The following is a 17,917-nucleotide window of genomic DNA, read 5'->3' on the forward strand; positions in this document are numbered from 1 at the left end:
ACACAAATGCTTGGATTAAAAAAAAGAACCTGATATGTATAACTTCTTTCACTCTGGTGATACCTCTATACACAATGCGTCTTACTGGTACATGCGGAGGTGCATACTTTGGATTTGATATTTCAACAGAAAACATTTCACAATGACCTTTTATGCCCAAGAGATTTTATAATTAGATGATGGGCTTTATCATAGCCAAGTCCTTCTCCTCTTTCTGCTCTCCATTTGATATAACACGAGCACATGGTAGATGATCAATAAAGTTTTGGGATACACAAATCACCCAAGTGTTCCAAATCACACCCAACTATGTATTTTTTAAAAGCGTGGCTTGTAAGCATCACATACTTGCACGAATACATTGTGATTTGGCCCCCTACAAAAAGAGAATAGGCATCTCTAAACTTAAAATGAGAGACGTTTAGTATTAACAAAAATTAACTCTTGGGGAATCAAGTAAGAATTCAAAGGAGGAATAATTCAAACTAAAAAGATAGGTCCTCATGATCTGATGGAAAGTCATAATTTGAAAGAATGAGAATACTTGTTATCGAAACCTTTTCCAAGAGACTTAATTATTTTCACATATTTCTCTCTTCCCACACACATCTTCCATTTCTGTGTTTTGCAAGATTGATTGGGAGAGAATGTTATATGATACATCATGAAAGCTATTTTCCCCTCAACTGTACTTTCACTGCACTTTGTTACACAGTAAAATTATAGCATTTATTACTTCATATCATAATTACCTGTATCTGTGATAATCTTATTGACTGAAAGGTAAGCTCCATAAAGAAAATAACTTTGTCTTATTAATCCTTGTAGAGTCTGGCTATCGCTGATGCTAATTATTTCTTAGCAAATAAAATAAATTACAAAAACATATATCCATTAGTTTGAGCCCAACATGGGAAGCGTGTATGAAAAACAAAAAGACTTAACTGAAATTGATAAAATCCTTGACAGTAAAAGACAATGTCAACAAGCAAATCACTTCGCAAAATTGAGTCCCAAGTTAAATGGGCTCTAGAAAGTCATTTAGAGATTGAGAGATTGCATTCTTTAGAAATACAAAGTATATTTTAATGACTGAAAATAGATGTGACTCCTTACATAGAGAACTGGGTCTCACTAATGGCAGGAAGGACAAGAATTCAGGGTTTATTTTGCAAGAGCTTTCTTATGAGGTTCTAAAAACAGACACGGATTATTCTTTGGAAAACGCTCAATAAAAACAAACTGACGTTAGTGACTAACAGGACTCTAGCTGCAGAATATCTAACAAATTCAATTTAGATGTTTACTTCAATCTTTCAAACCTCCCATCCTACATTATGACCATGTCAAAATTGCAGCGTGCAATATATTTGTCAATACTGTTTATGAACCTTTGGGGGAAAATAAATCTCAAACATTAACACTATGCAGACCTCATATATGAGTTTTACAAGTCTCCTATTGCCAATTTATAGGTGAGGTTCAAAACTACAAGGCACAGACATTTCTTAGAGCTTTTTGGTAGTCCTATTGGGAAAAAAGTCTGTTAAGACAAATTCAAAGATTATGATAACAATGTAAAAAAAACGTTTAATCAAACAAGATGATCTGGATCATTTCAGCTCAAAAAGAGAATGTCTCAAATTGCACAGTTTTTCAGGTAAAATGTCAATAGTGCTGTTTACATATCTAACTCCCTCTTGTATAAATCCATGCTAATGGTCACCAGTATGGATAAAATAAACACACATATTCATAGGTATCTCCATATATAAGCTCATTATATGTAAAGTGCTTAATAGTTTTGATCCATAGTGGAGTGAGAATTATCTTATGTCTAATCCAATAATCTGTGCCTCTATGTATTAAGAGATGTGCGAACATAATTGAAAGACCTCAAAATATTCAAGGTCAAATTAAGCTACTTCAGCCAATAGATAGATCTTCAAACACGCATAGACTTTGTTTTCATTCCATTTTCCATTGTCGAATCACCTTTTCTTCAGGCAAACAGAAGATAAGCGTAACTAAAAGCTGAAAACACATCTTTAGAAAATATATAAAGGCCATACCATTAAAAACGGAAAAGAATATAAAGTACTTTAAAAAACCAAATGTCCATCGACGGATGAATGGATAAAGAAGATGTGGTGTGTGTGTGTGTGTATACACACACACACACACACACACACACACACAACGGAGTACTACTCGGCAATCAAAAAGAAGGAAATCTTGCCATTTGCAACTACGTAGATGTAACTAAAGGGTATTATGCTAAGCGAAATTAGTCAGTCAGAGAAAGGCAAATATCATATGACTTCACTCATATGAGGACTTTAAGACACAAAACAGATGAACCTAAGGGAAGGGAAGCAAAAATAATATAAAAACAAGGAGGGGGACAAAACAGAAGAGACTCTTAAATACGGAGAATAAACAGAGGGTTACTGGAGGGCTGTGGGAGGGGGGATGGGTTAATGGGTAAGGGGCATTAAGGAATATACTCCTGAAATCATCGTTGCGCTATGCTAACTAACCTGGATGTAAATTAAAAAATAAAATTAAATTAAAAAAATAAAAGAAAAAAGTAAAAAAGCAGGCACAAAAAAAGCAAAAAAGATACTTTGTACCTTAACACAAAGGAAAATTCACCCTAATGACTTCTACTCTATGTATACAATGAGGTACTTCATTATACACAAAACAGGTATATATAAGTTAGATCAAAATTCTAAAAAACGTCTGATGTCATGGATAGTATGTTCACGCATGACGCATGTTCATGCAAACGCATGACGTGGCTGCCTCAAAAAGGGAAGAAGCAAAGAAACAAGTTATTTAGACCTCGAGATGCATTAATGGAAGGTGATAGCCCATTTTATCCTGATCAGACTACTTCTGAAGCGCTGTGTTGCTTTTAGGCATCACTCTTCAAGAGAAACAAACTCTGTGACATTTCTATGATGAAGAAACTCACCAAATCATGTCATCTGAGGAACAGCTGAAGGGAGACAGGGAAGATACAACAGTTGAGTTGGAAAGAAATGTAGATTTGTTCTGTATAGTTCAGGTGGAAAGAATTAGCATAAAGGGAGAAACTTTCAGAAGACAACCATGATGAGGGTCTACTATGAGTAAGATGCCATTCTGGGTATTCTACATCCACTATCTCACTTAATTTCTTCAGTGAACTCTTGAAATTGCCATTGTCCCATTTCACAGATGAGAAAATTGAGGTTTAACTTGCCCTGAGTTACTCACCTAGACCTCGGATGTGAATCAGTTCTGATTCCCATGGCCATTTCACTATATTATACTGTTGCCCTGGGAGGTCAGACATTGACCCTACATTAGACAGAACTTTTGAACAGAGTTTCCTCAAGACAATATTTGCTTCAGGAGACAGTGAATTTCCCGTGCCCCACACAGCTGGATCACAACCTAAGAAATGGTGCAGCGGACTTGTGCACGGAATATGTGCTTGGTCTGGGTGATCAAGCAACTCTGAAACTCAATATATATCCTCTGAAAACAAATCCAGTTGAAGTTGTATTACAGTGACCTTATGGTGAGGATTATGGGGGTAAGAAGATACCCATTTCTTCCTTTTAAAAATGATACACTATTTATATATTTCATATCCTTGGATAAATTGGATAAAGGAGTTGGCCTTTGTATGTACAAGTAGTAAATAGACTCTATGCCATTCAATGAAAGAAAGAGAGAAAACTGCTCTGGGCAAATCAACATTGGATGGTTCTGCTGTCTAAAATTATGCAAGACTGTGTCTTCTCGGCCAAAAAGAATTGGGCCCTTGGCTTTTACCTCAGTAACCACCCAAGAACCATGGAGTGCCAAGTAAACATATATGGAGTAATAAGTTGAGTAAGGAACCAAACAAAGGCAAAGGCTTCACTTCAACTATGGCTTGAAATAAGAGCTATCAGAATGGCAAACTTCATTTATCACTAGTCTGTGTTTATCTGATAGTGAGTTGGGTAACCCATTTGGCAAGCATTTTATAAAATGTGAAAATATCCAGCACCCTAATACTTTGTAGGGGAATAATGACATTGCCCATTCAGAGTTCACACGCTGATTTAATCCTAAGACTGCTATATTTCCTTCAAAGATAGTGAGTATGCTTCTTTTTCAAGAAGCATAAAAAATATAAGAATGAAGCACAAAGGATTTTATATATTCAGGAATACCTCAACTCTCCTAGGAGCTACATTACTTATAGATAGAAATGAAAATAAGCAATGGTGCAAAAAGCACAGAAAGTAAATAAAATAACTACCTTAATTTAAAAGAAGGATTTGCCTTTAATTCCTTTGCACCTGTTTTAGGTATCTCCAAAAAGAAAAGATTTTTACTTCCGTAGCTAAACATTCCCAATTTCATCGCTGCAATAATTAACACGTCTGTACTGGGATCTCTCTCCCAAAATGCACAACAATTTCCCCTGGCAACGGCTAAAATCTACCTGGAAAGACCAATCACGGGCCAGTTAATTAAGTATTCATTAAGTTAGAAAAGCCGTGCTATCCCGAATTGTGCAGGAACGCGTTTGGATTGGCTGCTCACTTCAACATGATGCAAATGTTATGGATGGTGTCTTAGGAAAACATGCTAGGTCACACCAGTTGAAGGAATATATGGGTAGTATTTAAGAACCTATACATATAAGAATTATTATATGTCATTACATAGTAAGAATGTATTTATAAACTCATTAAGGTATTAGGACCAAAAAATGGTACTTAGTAAATACACTGGTTGCTAGTACTTACATGGTGCGCATTTTTTGCCAGGCACTGTTCTATGAATTTTCAATCCTCACAAAAAATCGATGAGAAAAGTACCAGTTTAATTCTGATTTGACTGATGAGGGCACCGGAGCTAGGAAGTTATGTGCCTTGCCCAAGTCATGCTGCTGTTAAGTTACAGAAGCCAGGATTTGAACTCCAGCAGTGTGGTCCTAAGGTCTACAGTCTCACCCATTACACTTTACCTCATTTCCCTCTTTTGGAAACAAACTTTACTTTTATCAACTGGGCAAGAACTTATATTATCCCTAAATTATATAAGAGATTCTATGAATTAAGGTCCATATCATTTAGAACACTGAAATTCCCAGGGAAGGATGGCTCTTGAGTCCAAATTTTAACACAAATCACTGTATTTGATTTATCCAATTCCAGATGCTTTTCAGCTGAATACAATATTTGCCGTTGTTCCTCTATGTGCAGATGTGGCTCGATGTCTAACTTGCTTGTTGAGTTCCACCTCAGATGAGGCTAAACTAGAAGTAAAATATACAAAGTGCTTTACACAGGTCTTGGGTTCCTTCGATTTATGTCCCCCGTTTTTAAGGATCATTATTGCTATCCGAATGATCCTATTTGCATGCAAGATGATTTCTAATGATTATTACTATTTGTAATAATCTGTATCAGAAAGCTCCCTGGCCGGCTCTTACCTGAACTGCAAAGTACTCTTGTGGGCTCTCTGGGAAACACCAAATATCATAAACTGCAGGTGGCTCATGGAATTATTCTAACTGCAAGCAATAGCACTTCATAGTAATGAAAAAGAAACGTATTTGTTTCTTAACTAAGTAGGTAAATAGCCTTCTTTATGGCTACTCTTTGGGGACCAACGATTTTGGAAATAACATATCAAAACGGTAGGCCATCAAAGCTCATTAATTTATATTCAATTGTTTCAGATGTATTTTGTTATTGGAGCACGCTGGATTGAATGCTAACTTTGCCATGCGTGGGTATCAGCATTTTCTAAGTAAAATAATGGCTTATGCCAGTGAAATAGTTTATCTAATGAAGAGCACAGGGCGACTAAATAAACAGGGCACATTTACTGCAGCTAAATATGAAATGTGGTCGTTATAATTACTAGACTCTTTTAGCAAAAAGCTTTTACAAAATCTTAGAAGAGCCTTCAACAAGGCAACCTATATCCTTAAAAATAATAAAAACTTATTTCCTTAAAATGTGTACTTCAGACATAAGGAAAATACAGGTCCCCTAAATAGGCCGAATTAAGTTGATTTTAAAAAAAAAATTACGTTTGAGATTTTTCATGTCTTAGAACTGAAAATGAAAGATAGAGAATTCCCACAAAGGTGGCTAACTGTAAATAAATCGCAGTACACGCATGCACACATCCGTAACGTTTTATGTGGCTGTGGGAGGTTTCAGCCAATTAAAAAATCTAGCATGATCAGGCTCCCAGTGGTTATTTGAGCTCCTCCCACAGACCTTACCACAGCAGAGAACCCGACATGTGGATTTCCATCCTTTCTCTGGTCTGTATTCCTCTCTATCCCTGGGTTCCTTTCAATGCTATTGTTACCAGTGCGCCTGCTCCCCTGATTAGCATATGTGAGTCTCCAACAGCAGACAAAATTCTCTGCAAAAATAATGCTCCCAAATAGTGCCTTTCACTAGAGAAAATCACCCAAGGCATACTAAATTAAAAAGAAATGTTAAGTTTTACACAAGAGCAAAAGCCTGTTCTTTCCCAAGGGACTTTCATGTAAAAGCAAAAATCAGTGTAACTTGTGTAATTTCACCTCTAAATAACAGAATTTCTTTGGATCAGAATTCTGAACCATAAAACCACAACCGATTAAGGAACTGAACACATTTTTTACATTATGCCTGCTAATATATGTGCAGAAAGAATCACACGTGCAAAAACAAAACAACAACAACAACAACAACAACAACAACAATCTTCCTTCATGTAAAACAGAAATTAAGAAAGGAGGGAGTCACGGTCACTTTCTGCAAATTTCCAAATCTTCAAAATTTGTGGTCTTCGATTTCTGGGACTTAAACAGGCTTTTGCCTTTTCTTTTCTCGTATGTTTAGTAGTATATTTACTCATTCATATGCTTTGTTATCTAAGTAAATATGACTAAAACAATTCACGATATACCCACTAACAGCACTCGCAAACAGGAAAACCAAAAGGTCAGCTCCTAAAAGGGGTGTTGGCGGCCGGAGGAGCTGACTCCTGACGGAAGTAATGCATATGTAAATCTGGCACTTTCCCTAAAACACCTTCAAATAAAGGAGGTGTTCAAATGTCCTTCTTTCGTTGCAAAGGGTTAAGCGGCAAGGTTTACGTTTGGGAATTTTCTGAATCACGCTCCGCCCTCTCCCGTAGTGCAGCCAAAAATCATCTGACAGGAAACATAAGATTAAGTTTGTCCTACCTAAGCGAACAAAGAGTGCTCTGAACAGGCCACCGGTTTACTGCAGAGCGGGAACTTTTCTAATCCTGCTGGAATCCGCAGTGCTGCTCAGAAAATATCACGGAAAAAGTTGTTTTCTTTCCTCTAACATCTTGTCTCTGGATCATCTCATTTTGGTCACACTGCAGATCCCGCTGCTTCTCCCATAAAGGTTAACTTAAAGCTCCAAACATAATCATGTGGAAAATGGACATTATTGATTCCTATGGTCCATTGTTCCCCTCTCCTAAGTCCCTGAAGTTCAAGTTCAATCTGGAATTACATCATGTCTGGTTTCTCCTGGTTACCAGACGGCTTGAGACGTGACCACAGCTACAGAAAAAACAAACAGCCTTCTTCACGCTTCGGCTCCCCTATCGATTCAAACGTAAACTTTTTTCTTTCTCTCAAGTATGCTTCAAGTATGGAGCATGGTTAATTTAGAGATTAAGTTCCAAATTAGATTATCTAATGGCATCTTAATGGATTGCTGACCCATTTCCTGTGGGATGGCAGCATGCAAGTCTGGCTGGAATACAATTAATTTCTTAGGAAGTGTTCTGAAGAGTTTCCTAGATAAAAAGGAAATGTTGTGTTGTGCAAATCTTTCTTTATAAACGGAGAAAGTTAGGCAAAACTACTGCGAACCCCAATGTATTTTCCAACAGCCAGATCACGGATACTGTGTGTGTGTGTGTGTGTGTGTGTGTGTGTGTGTGTGAACACTGGATCCAGGGAGTGTTTAAGGACGGTAACATTTTTTATTTCAGACATAACAGGTGCAAATAATTTTTGATGAGAATGGAGCGATTCTTTTAAAACGAGTATTCAAATACGAAGAACAACACTAGCTAGCAGCTCCAGTACCAAACGGTGAGCATGTGCATTTTTGGCTTTTGCAATCCTCCTCCTTGAACCAAAGATCCTTCCATGCATCTACCTGATCAGCACTTCTATCATAGTCCCAGAGTGGTGCTAGGGGCCCAGAATGGTGTGTAAAAAGTTGAACATTTTGAACACACTTTAGAGCTGACAGCTGAAAAGGAAATTCAGCACTCTGAGAATAAAGCTCCCCCCAGGAACTCCAGGAACAACCCAGCTGTTGTGCCGTAGTTATGTGTCAAGATAACAAACTGAAAGCAGGAAATGCTAACCTAGTGAATTTGTAGGGATGGTCTAAGTGTAATGTTGAAATAAGAGTTAACTCTTAATACTACCTGCGGACAGGAAACTCCAGGAAACACGCTGTGTTTCCTCATCATACATGTGCCGCATGTGTAGGTGTGTGCGCACACACACGCACATGAATGTGTGTATGCACACATGTGTGATCCACACGTGTACGTGCATACACACACACACATACATTACACACAAACATATGGTTTGCAACCCAATACTGAAGATTATTTCTGTTCCTGTATCACTGAGGACATATATTTTGCAAAGACCATCTTATGGGCAAAGCAAGGGAGGTGGTAAATGGTTGAGGACAGTGTTATGCAAATAGGATTCTATGTATGAAGTGAATGCTCCTACCCCTTCCTTTTGCCCCCCTCCCCTCTCCTGACCAACCAGATCCAAATAATCTTTACTGGCTGCCAAATTTCTCCTGGGAAATCAAGCAACTCCCTAGAATTGCAGTAATAAATGACAATTTCTTACCAAAACATGTGTAAAGTAACTACAGAATGAAGTATTCAACTCACAGAAAGGAGCTGCTAACACATGTAACATGGAAAAGAGCTGATAAAAGTCTCTTTGGTGCCATTCAATTATGGCATCAGCAGAGACACAAAAATCCTTCCAATTATTTCAGTGAAATCTTCATTTATTCATTATTTCAGAGGCTGAGCAAATGGTTTGTGTAAACATATCCTTCAGTAACACGCGCATGTTTATTTTAGCCATCTGAAGGCTTCTTCTATGTTTATATAAGCCATCAGACACATACAGCCACTCACTTGTGGCTTTGCTTCTCTTGAAAGGGGTGAAGGGAAAGAAGAGGGAATGAAACAATAAATCCAGTTTCTCTTTTGCATAAAGCACTCCCTCCAATGTTTTAAAATAACTTCTGTTTATATTATTCTTGGATTGTCCTTCAGCTTTCTTTTTCATTCAATTACATTGCTCTTTCATACTTGATAGTACAAGGCATGCTCTGGCTATAGTCTCAAGAAAGCAAGCCAGTTAGGGAGTTAACTGCTGTATTTGTTTATACCCACATAACTCACATACGCAACAGTGTCATTTGTCCACATCGGAGGACAAAGCACAGACACGACAGTACTCTTATGAACAGCTTAAGCAACTCCTCACCTATTACCCTCCCAAGAGCTGAGCCCCTCCTGACTCAAGAAATGAGTCCTTCACCAACAAACTTCACTCTGGGTTAACTGCAGTACCTGACCTTTGGGTTAGACAGAAAAATTCACATTTTCAAGGTGCAAGCAACACACACACACACACACACACACACACACACACACACACACTTCACGAAATGCTAAGGTCAACACAACAAAACACCTTCAGGGTAGCAACCTAATAAGTCTGTGAAAACTTTCCGATTGAGTCGCTTTGGTTCCTAAGGGAATGTTTATACATGGGGTTGGGGGCAGGACAAGGAGGGAGGAGGATAGGGGAAATCTTCCAGCTTGGATTACACGTGCAGGGCTCTCGGGCTCTCGCCTCACTGCCATTTTCAGTCGTGCAAAAGGAGCTGCCTTTGACATGGAAACACCTCCAGGGGAGGATTCATGTAAAGCAGAAAAGGAGGCCACTGTGGAGGAGTGGTGGGACCAAGAAAGTAATGGCGACAAACAACAATCACAACAAAATAAAACAAAGCAAAGGCCAAACACAAAGCAAAACCAAAACACCTTCTTTCCTTTGTCCTTTTCTAGTATAGAGTCTCAGGGATCGCCTTGTGTTAAAACCAAAAATCAACAGCCACAGCAAAAATAACCTGATATTTTCTTTATGCCATTATGACAAAGGCAAATTATTTAATTCTCTGGTTGAACTGCTCTACATTCCTCAAATATTTTCTATTTAATCAGAATATTTTAAAGTTGTAGCAGTGCCTCGATGAGTTTAGATGTCTGTCATCCCCTTAAAAGTAGTAGTAATATTGCAGAAGTTTCTGATTTCTTTTTTCGACATCCTTTCTAAAAAAATTTTTTCATAAATGACCACGGAGTACAAACTATAAACCATGAATGAATTAAGAACGTGTTGTGCCACAGACATGGCTTATCTGTATTATCAAATATGGACTCTACTTAAGCCTATTTAAAAAAAGAAGAAACTACAACAGAGCAAAGCAAATTGCTGTCTTATTTGAGTATATTTATTGTAAACTGTATAATACTTAGATTCTAAGAACTGTGAGCACCTGAATCAGTCACACAGCCTTTGGGACAGCGTACCATAGAGATTCAATAAACACCTGTTGAATGTACGAACGTGATGCCTGCCATTATCAATTATGGGCCTTCTGAATCACGATAAAAAGGGAACAAGCCAAAAGCTACCTTTTTAAAGCTCTTTGAAGGATTAAAGCCAGTCTATATATCATTATCAATTAACCAAAAAAAAATATTATCTTTGAGGGGGGAAGAAAAAAATCTTAACAAAATGAATTCTAAATTTCTTTCTGACTTCTTATAACTTGAAGCTGATTACCACACCAATTTTGCAACAAGAAGGGGTTCTGTAACATGAACAATGGTCTCCTAAGCTGGGTTTAGTCATCGTATTAATCCACTCTGATACATAGGGTGATTCATTGTCCACTCACCTTTTCCTTTTCTGGGATGTCAATTTTTGATTCAAAACATTACTAGGAACCCGGTGCAGTTATATGTCAAATAATCAATAACTGATACCTTTATTTGGCTTTCATGTACTTTATAAAGGTACTATCCTATTTTAGATAAGTAAATGTCAATCAGTAATCATAGATTTAGAGGTTCACACAGGTATAGCCACATTTAAAAACACGAGTACACTCCATCTGACTTGCAATTCTTATAAATACGGCAACATTTGTACACAGACATGGTTTTTATGCTCACTGACATGGAGAACATGGACTATGAGAAAGTTATTTAATAAAATTAAATCCAAACATGGTGTTATCAAATCCGATTAAATTAATTTAAAACCAATTAAGACTATTTAAATAAGACATTTTCATGGGATTTAATGCATATTCTTTTTAAGACTATTTAAACAATATGTTCTCCTTGTGCTTAATTTCTTTTTTATAAGTATATATTGTATTTTTTTTTCCAAATGGAGGGATTATATAAGCTTCTTGGGGAAAAAAAAATGAAAATATGTAAAAATGAATACCTTCTAAAGTGGATGTGTACCAATCTTTAAGAAAAGTCATATCGTATTCATTTTAGGAAATGCATTAATAAAAACTCATGAAGTTTTAAAAACTGAATCCAACTAGCTGTCTCGGTTTTCACCAGAGGAAAAGTGGACATTCTGTTAATTCCATTCTTTTAGATTCTCCTTTTCAGCAGCTTCTATCACGTGAAATGGAGTTCGGCAGTCCACTTACAGCTGATTTTTGAGTATGTACTTTTACGATACAGCATCAGACTCATAGCAGTGTTGGAAAATTATGTTGGCTCTGCATTTGGTGAACTCCTTATGGGATTCCCTCACGCTCTTCTAGGAATTTTTATCTCTTATTGCACATGATTATACCATGAATTTTAATTATTTAATTTGCCAATTTGACACAATTCGTTCTTTATTAACATAATACATAAGAAGCTGACTCAGCACTACCTTCCAAAAGCAATACACGAGATAGTATCAAAACTAGTTTTGAAGATGAAACTAGTTTTAGGATCGTTTCCTCAGCCAACCAAACAAATTCAGTTCTCAACGATTCATATCAATGAACAGAGGTTAAAAACTTCATTTAAACCAAATTCCTTCTTTAGCTGTTGATTTCAACAATCGTCTGACTCCAACATTAACGAACGCCGCTGATAACAGTGAAGTCAACTAATTTGGAAATTTTCTTCTAGCTTTTCCCCTCCAACAGGGGAATAACTGAATAGTAAAATGGTTTAAAGTTAGCAGTAGAGGAAAGAGCTGAAATGAGAAGAACCCATAATGTGAAAAACCCAATGCTTTATTAGACCTCAAATAGCTGAGAAATCTTCCCTGAAACTATGATTTCATTTTTTTTAGGTCCTGAAATGTGAAGTGTCAAATCTTCTCCCCGCCCCCTCCCCAAATTATAAATTGTTGAAAACATTTGACAGCAGTTCGAAATTCCAATGATCAGCGAGCAGATGCTATAGTCCCAAATTAATTTGAAGTTGCATTGACAAAATACAGGAGGACAGTAGGGAAAGAGCGGTGGGATAGCCCAGACAACTACATGTTTAACATATATTTTCTGTAAAGCTGGTTAAAAACAAACACTATAGCTCATGTAACTTTTAGGTGTAAGTGTAGGGTTGGAAATAATTAAAATGTTACCTTTGCCAAGTAATTCCCAATGTATCCTCACTGGTACTGGGGTATAAATGCCTGCCGTTTTGATTCATGGTCCAGTCACAAATCCTCAGCTGTCAATTGAAACCTAGCAGTCAGATATGGATCGAGCAGTTCTACAGTTTTTAGTATTTAAATGAATACATGCAAACCAGTACTGTACATGGCATTAACCTTACTTTCCCAAGAGGCAGCTTAAAGGAAAACAAAAACAAAAACAAAAGCAAAAGAAAACCTTACTCTGCAAAGCAAAATTCCTAGACACTCTTTTTAGAAAACTCTACTGCAATAGGCCACTCTATTAATTAAAGCATACAAGAGAAACGATGCTTAGAACATAACAATTAGCCATTATTAGAGTACAAATTGAGCTGAAATAAAAGCAAACGTTAATATTCAATAGAGAGATATATTTTAGGAAGAAAACAAAAAAAAAGCTTTTTTTATGCAACATACCAAATAATCCGCACTGAGTAAAATAATCAATAACTTTAAGCATGCAATTTGCAAAACACAGAGGACATGCAGTTTAGAGGAGTAAAGGTCCCACCTTGTACATTCTCCCTAGCTTATGTTTAGAAGCATCAAGGTATTCCCTTCTAGATGTTTCCTAATTTTGCTGCAGTCAAAGTGGCACTGTTTAGAAGGAGTTGATGAGGATTTCTACTTTGATTTTAAACTCAGAGTAATGGCATTTAAAATACTTTACCACATCTGAATAGAGCCAGGAATGCACTGAGTACAAGCTGAAACAAATTCTTCCCAGATCTTGGAATCATCAGCTCTGCCCTTCGGAAGAGGGTTCGAGTAACCCTATCCAGCTCTGTTTGGTTCACAGCTGCCCTACGGTGCTAGCAGATTTATTGAAAAGATATATTGCTTATTTGTATGCCTATGAAAGTAAACTTATCTGGCTTTGGCCGGGGGGGAACCCCACTAGAAAATCATGGTTTTTATCGCTAGATAGCCTTGCTGTGAATTAACTGCATCTTGCATTGAAAAGATGTCTTATTCAGAGCAACCCACTGCACCTTGTTTGCTGTGTTTCAGTGAGGATTTCTACAAGGTGATGATTGCAGCCAAAGTGCCTTTAAACTCCTGATAAATTATTGTAATCCTTTCTGATAATGCTATGGCTTAAAAAAATGGCTATTAAGAGCCTTTACTGTTCCTGTTAGACCAATGAGTTTCTACACATTGTGAGTAATAGTGATTCTGGAGTTTTAGAATAATCGTTTTGCACCCTTTTCTACAGATCTATGAGTCTCCAAATATACCATCTAAAATTTCCAAAACACATGTTTTCATTATATTGATATTGTAGGTGAAAGCAATTTTATAAAGAACTGAAAAAATTCCCTTAAGATAAGTAGGTAGGTAGGTCGGTAGATAGATGGCCAGGTAAACAGATTGATAGGATGTGCGGATTCTTCTCACAATGTACTCATAAAGGAGCCATAAACCAGTAAAGAAATTAAATTAGAATGAAAAATATTCTTAAAACGGACCATAATACTTGCATAATAGAGAAAATGTATGCTTGATTAGTCTTAAAACCAAACAGATAACAAACTTTATGGCAAGATTTTTTTTTAAGTGCTCAACATGAATCATCTAATCAGAAATGCAGTGTGATGGGGCAATCTGTTTTTTTACAGTAACAGTAAGCCTATTGTCTCTTTCAAAATGCATTTTCTTAAAGCAGTACTATGAAAAAGATCTAAAAACAGCTAAAAAAAAACAAAAAAACCCTTGACTTTGTGTCAAGATTACCTTAGGGACCACTTATTGATTCTACTCTAGTCAGTGAAATTCCTAGTTTTTAGTCAATTAAACATTCTCAAGAATGGAGGAGTATATTCAGGCAGAGCTCATGATAATTCTGCTAACTTCAGGTGAGTTTCTGTGGGGCTCGCAGCTTAGATTGCAGAAATCTTCAGAAAAAGATGCTTTTATGACGCCAGGAGAACCGAAATATTACTCACTGATTAACTGACTTGTCTCACAAACAATGACAGGAACACTGTGTCTCTTTGGAAGGATGTGTTTGTAAACTGCTTACTTTTTTGTTGTTCGCGTTGCTAATGTTTTGTTTATTTGTTTGTTTACCATCCTAACAAATGTCAAGTGGGCTATCTTTGGCCACATTTGTAACACTTAAAATCAATGTATTTGGGGGCTTTTCTTTCCTAAGAGTAGTCCCAAAGGGGTTAAACCTGACCATAGCTATTTACTTTCATCCATACGTAAGATAAATTCAATAGGGTTAATTTTTTTTCAAAACAGAAAATATGATGAAATACATACAAAACAATCACTAGACATAGGAATTAGCAATAATTTAGATGCCAAAAAAATTGGCAGGATATTAATTAGTATTAAATTAATTTCCTCTCGGTTACTGAGAACGAAAAATATAAATTAGATTTATTTAGTTCTTTAGATTGTGGGGTAGCATTATCAACATTTCCAAAAATTTCTGAGGAGACCTGTTTATACATGCTTATGTGTTATAAATTACTTAAAGCAGGTCACTTAAGCAAGACCCTCACTCTTTATGTTTTTTTAATTTATTAATTAACCTTCTTTTGCATAAAGCATCTTTGAATTAATGAACTTCCTGACGAAGTGAAATTTTAATTTTAAAGGTGATGGTGTGGCAGGGGAAACAACTGAATAATTAAACTAGAAATCACTCTTCACTCTTATTCCTAAGAAGATCAATTACTAACACTCTTTGTTTGAGGAAGAGAGTTCTGACTCAGCAAATTTTGAATAGAATCTCGGGGATAAAAAGTTAACACTAGGTGTATTACGCTTCTTTTGGGGGCATGTTAAATGTTCTTAGTATAAGTCACTATTCCCAACAGCAAAAACTCGTTACATTATGTTCTAAATAAATTTAAAATAACAGGGGATAGTGTTATTTGAGGTTGGGGTGATGATTCCTCAATTTCTGTCATGTGAAAGAGTCACTGTTATATAATGTAGCTATCAATTCTCTTTAAATTAAATTTGAAGACTTTAATTTCAAGTAGTACATAGGCTTCAATAACACTGTAATGGTTTTTCCAAGTATTTTCGTCAAAAAAAAAAAAAAAAGGAAATTACTTGTTTCCTCCAATAGTAATCAAATAGAAAACACTAGGTACAGATTAGTTCAAATATTTAGTCTGTAAGAGTTGTGTGTTTGAATGGAGGTGGAGAGCAATTCCTATTTTTGTAACATTATAGTCTTTAACAGACCTGAGCATATGCATATCCTTATAGAAATGCACACTCCCATAAATAATTTTAATCCTTTAACTTTATGCATCTATCAATATGAAATTAGACTGTCTAGAAAACTGAGGTAAAATTTACATTAAAACAATTATGCCCAGAATTCCAAGAGCAAGCAGAAGGTGAAGTAAGGAAGTAAGATTGTCCTCCAGGAAAGCTATGAGTAAAGGGTTACCTACGTAACAAGTAAGGAAGAAGTGAAGGTCAAGTTTTCCTGCCTATGTTCTTAGAATGGCATTCTATCAAGACTCTGGAATGAGAACCTTGTTCCTTGCCTACAAGGATGGGTTCAAGCAGTTTCCCTCAAAAATCTACATAAGAAAAAAAAACACCTAAGAGTTGGGTCATTATCCTTTCCTACACTGTACCCACATTAGTCATAGGTAGCTGACAGCTATAAAGAATCAATATTGCTTGTGATTTCAGAGTTAAGATTTTGTTTATTCAAATGAGGGCCCTCCATTGTTATTAACAGGGGCTTTTGTTAAATGCTTAGCAATTAGCTTTGGGAACAAAAGAAAGAAGGTAAGCAAAACGTTCTATTTTGCTAGACTCAGCAAACAGGCCGATGTACTAACAGTCCCTCATGATGACAACAGCTCTCAGTTGAACCAATAAACCATTAAACTGTAAACAGAATAATCAACACAGGCAAATTTACCTTCTCACTTTTTTTTTTTTTTTAAGTTTACAGTGACCCTCAAGGGAATATCTTGAAAGGTGTGTTTTACGTTCTTAGGGGTTTTTTGTTTTGTTTTGTTTTTGTTTTCATTTCTACAGATAGCCTCAAGGAAACAGATTTTTGGGGGTAAAGGTGTTTTTGAGGGGATGCTTAAAAGATAAACAATCCAATGTTCAAACTGTCCTCTAACTCTCAGATTAGTAGAGTTTTATTTTATTGCTTTTATTAATTACTCACCATGGAGCAAATAAAATGGCCTCTAAATGAACAAGCAGAACGTTCAGAATAAAATTGTTATATGTAAAACATATAACACATTTTAAAAAAAAAAGAGAGAGATTCAAGATCATCCTGGTACCTTTAAGTTACTTCTAATGTCAATTTCTGGAACCCATGCTTCTTGATATTTAATTTAGCTAGCGCAGTAGAATTACATTAAATGGGTATGCATAGCCCATGAACTACATAAACATAACTGACCATAAATCCTAAGTATTAGCAAATGAAGAGGTTGTTTTTTGTTTTTTTTTTTTTCACATGGAGACTAGTTTAACTTGTAAAATGTAAGGTTTCAAGGGAACTCAGAGATTGTGAAGTTCAACCCCTTCATTTTCCTTTCCAAGATAAAGATACAGGACAGTCAAGTTTATGGACTCGTCCAAGATCAGACATGCCCTCTTTGTGTCAACACTAAAACCAAACCTCCGGACTCCTAATCCCTGGTTCTCACCAAAGATACTGATTTGCTTACCACTGTTCTTTTCCTACCCTATGCTTCATGTGCCCCCCACCCCACCGAGAATATTTAAGGCTAAAATGGCTATAATTATAACCTTCAGAATCTCCTCTACTTCCTTGATTCAACTTGGATCTTTTAAAGTAAATATTTTCAGGGGACAAGATAATTTTTCCCTTGTGATTTTGTTGATCGAAATGTAAGGCTACGGTAAACATAATTTTATTTTTACATTAATTAGTTTATCTAGAATGTGATAAATACTGAAAGTGAGTGAATAAATAAATGAAGGCATGATAAAGCAGACCACGGGAGGTTTTTTTTAAAAGCATAAGAACTAGCCAAAAGGCTAAACATTTGCATAGCCGTTATTTTGACTGAAACTTCCTTTAAATGTGTTTCCTTTCCAGCTAGCATATGTGAG

General features: G+C 36.3%; 1 protein-coding gene across 5 annotated transcripts in view; it reads right to left on the bottom strand.

Annotated features, from left to right (window-relative positions):
• Positions 1-17,917, bottom strand: part of NFIB (nuclear factor I B) — a 240,665-nt gene that overhangs the window by 8,236 nt on the left and 214,512 nt on the right. For 3 of the 5 annotated variants that reach the window (XM_030293500.1, XM_030293497.1, XM_030293496.1), the window contains one exon: positions 12,779-12,867. The exons of the other annotated variants lie outside the window; for them this stretch is intronic. In XM_030293500.1, coding sequence (XP_030149360.1) covers positions 12,779-12,867 — 89 coding nt within the window. The remainder of the gene's footprint in view (positions 1-12,778; positions 12,868-17,917) is intronic. 5 annotated transcript variants of the gene reach the window in all.

Source organism: Lynx canadensis, chromosome D4 (assembly GCF_007474595.2).
Source record: "Lynx canadensis isolate LIC74 chromosome D4, mLynCan4.pri.v2, whole genome shotgun sequence".
Lineage (NCBI taxonomy): Eukaryota > Metazoa > Chordata > Mammalia > Carnivora > Felidae > Lynx > Lynx canadensis.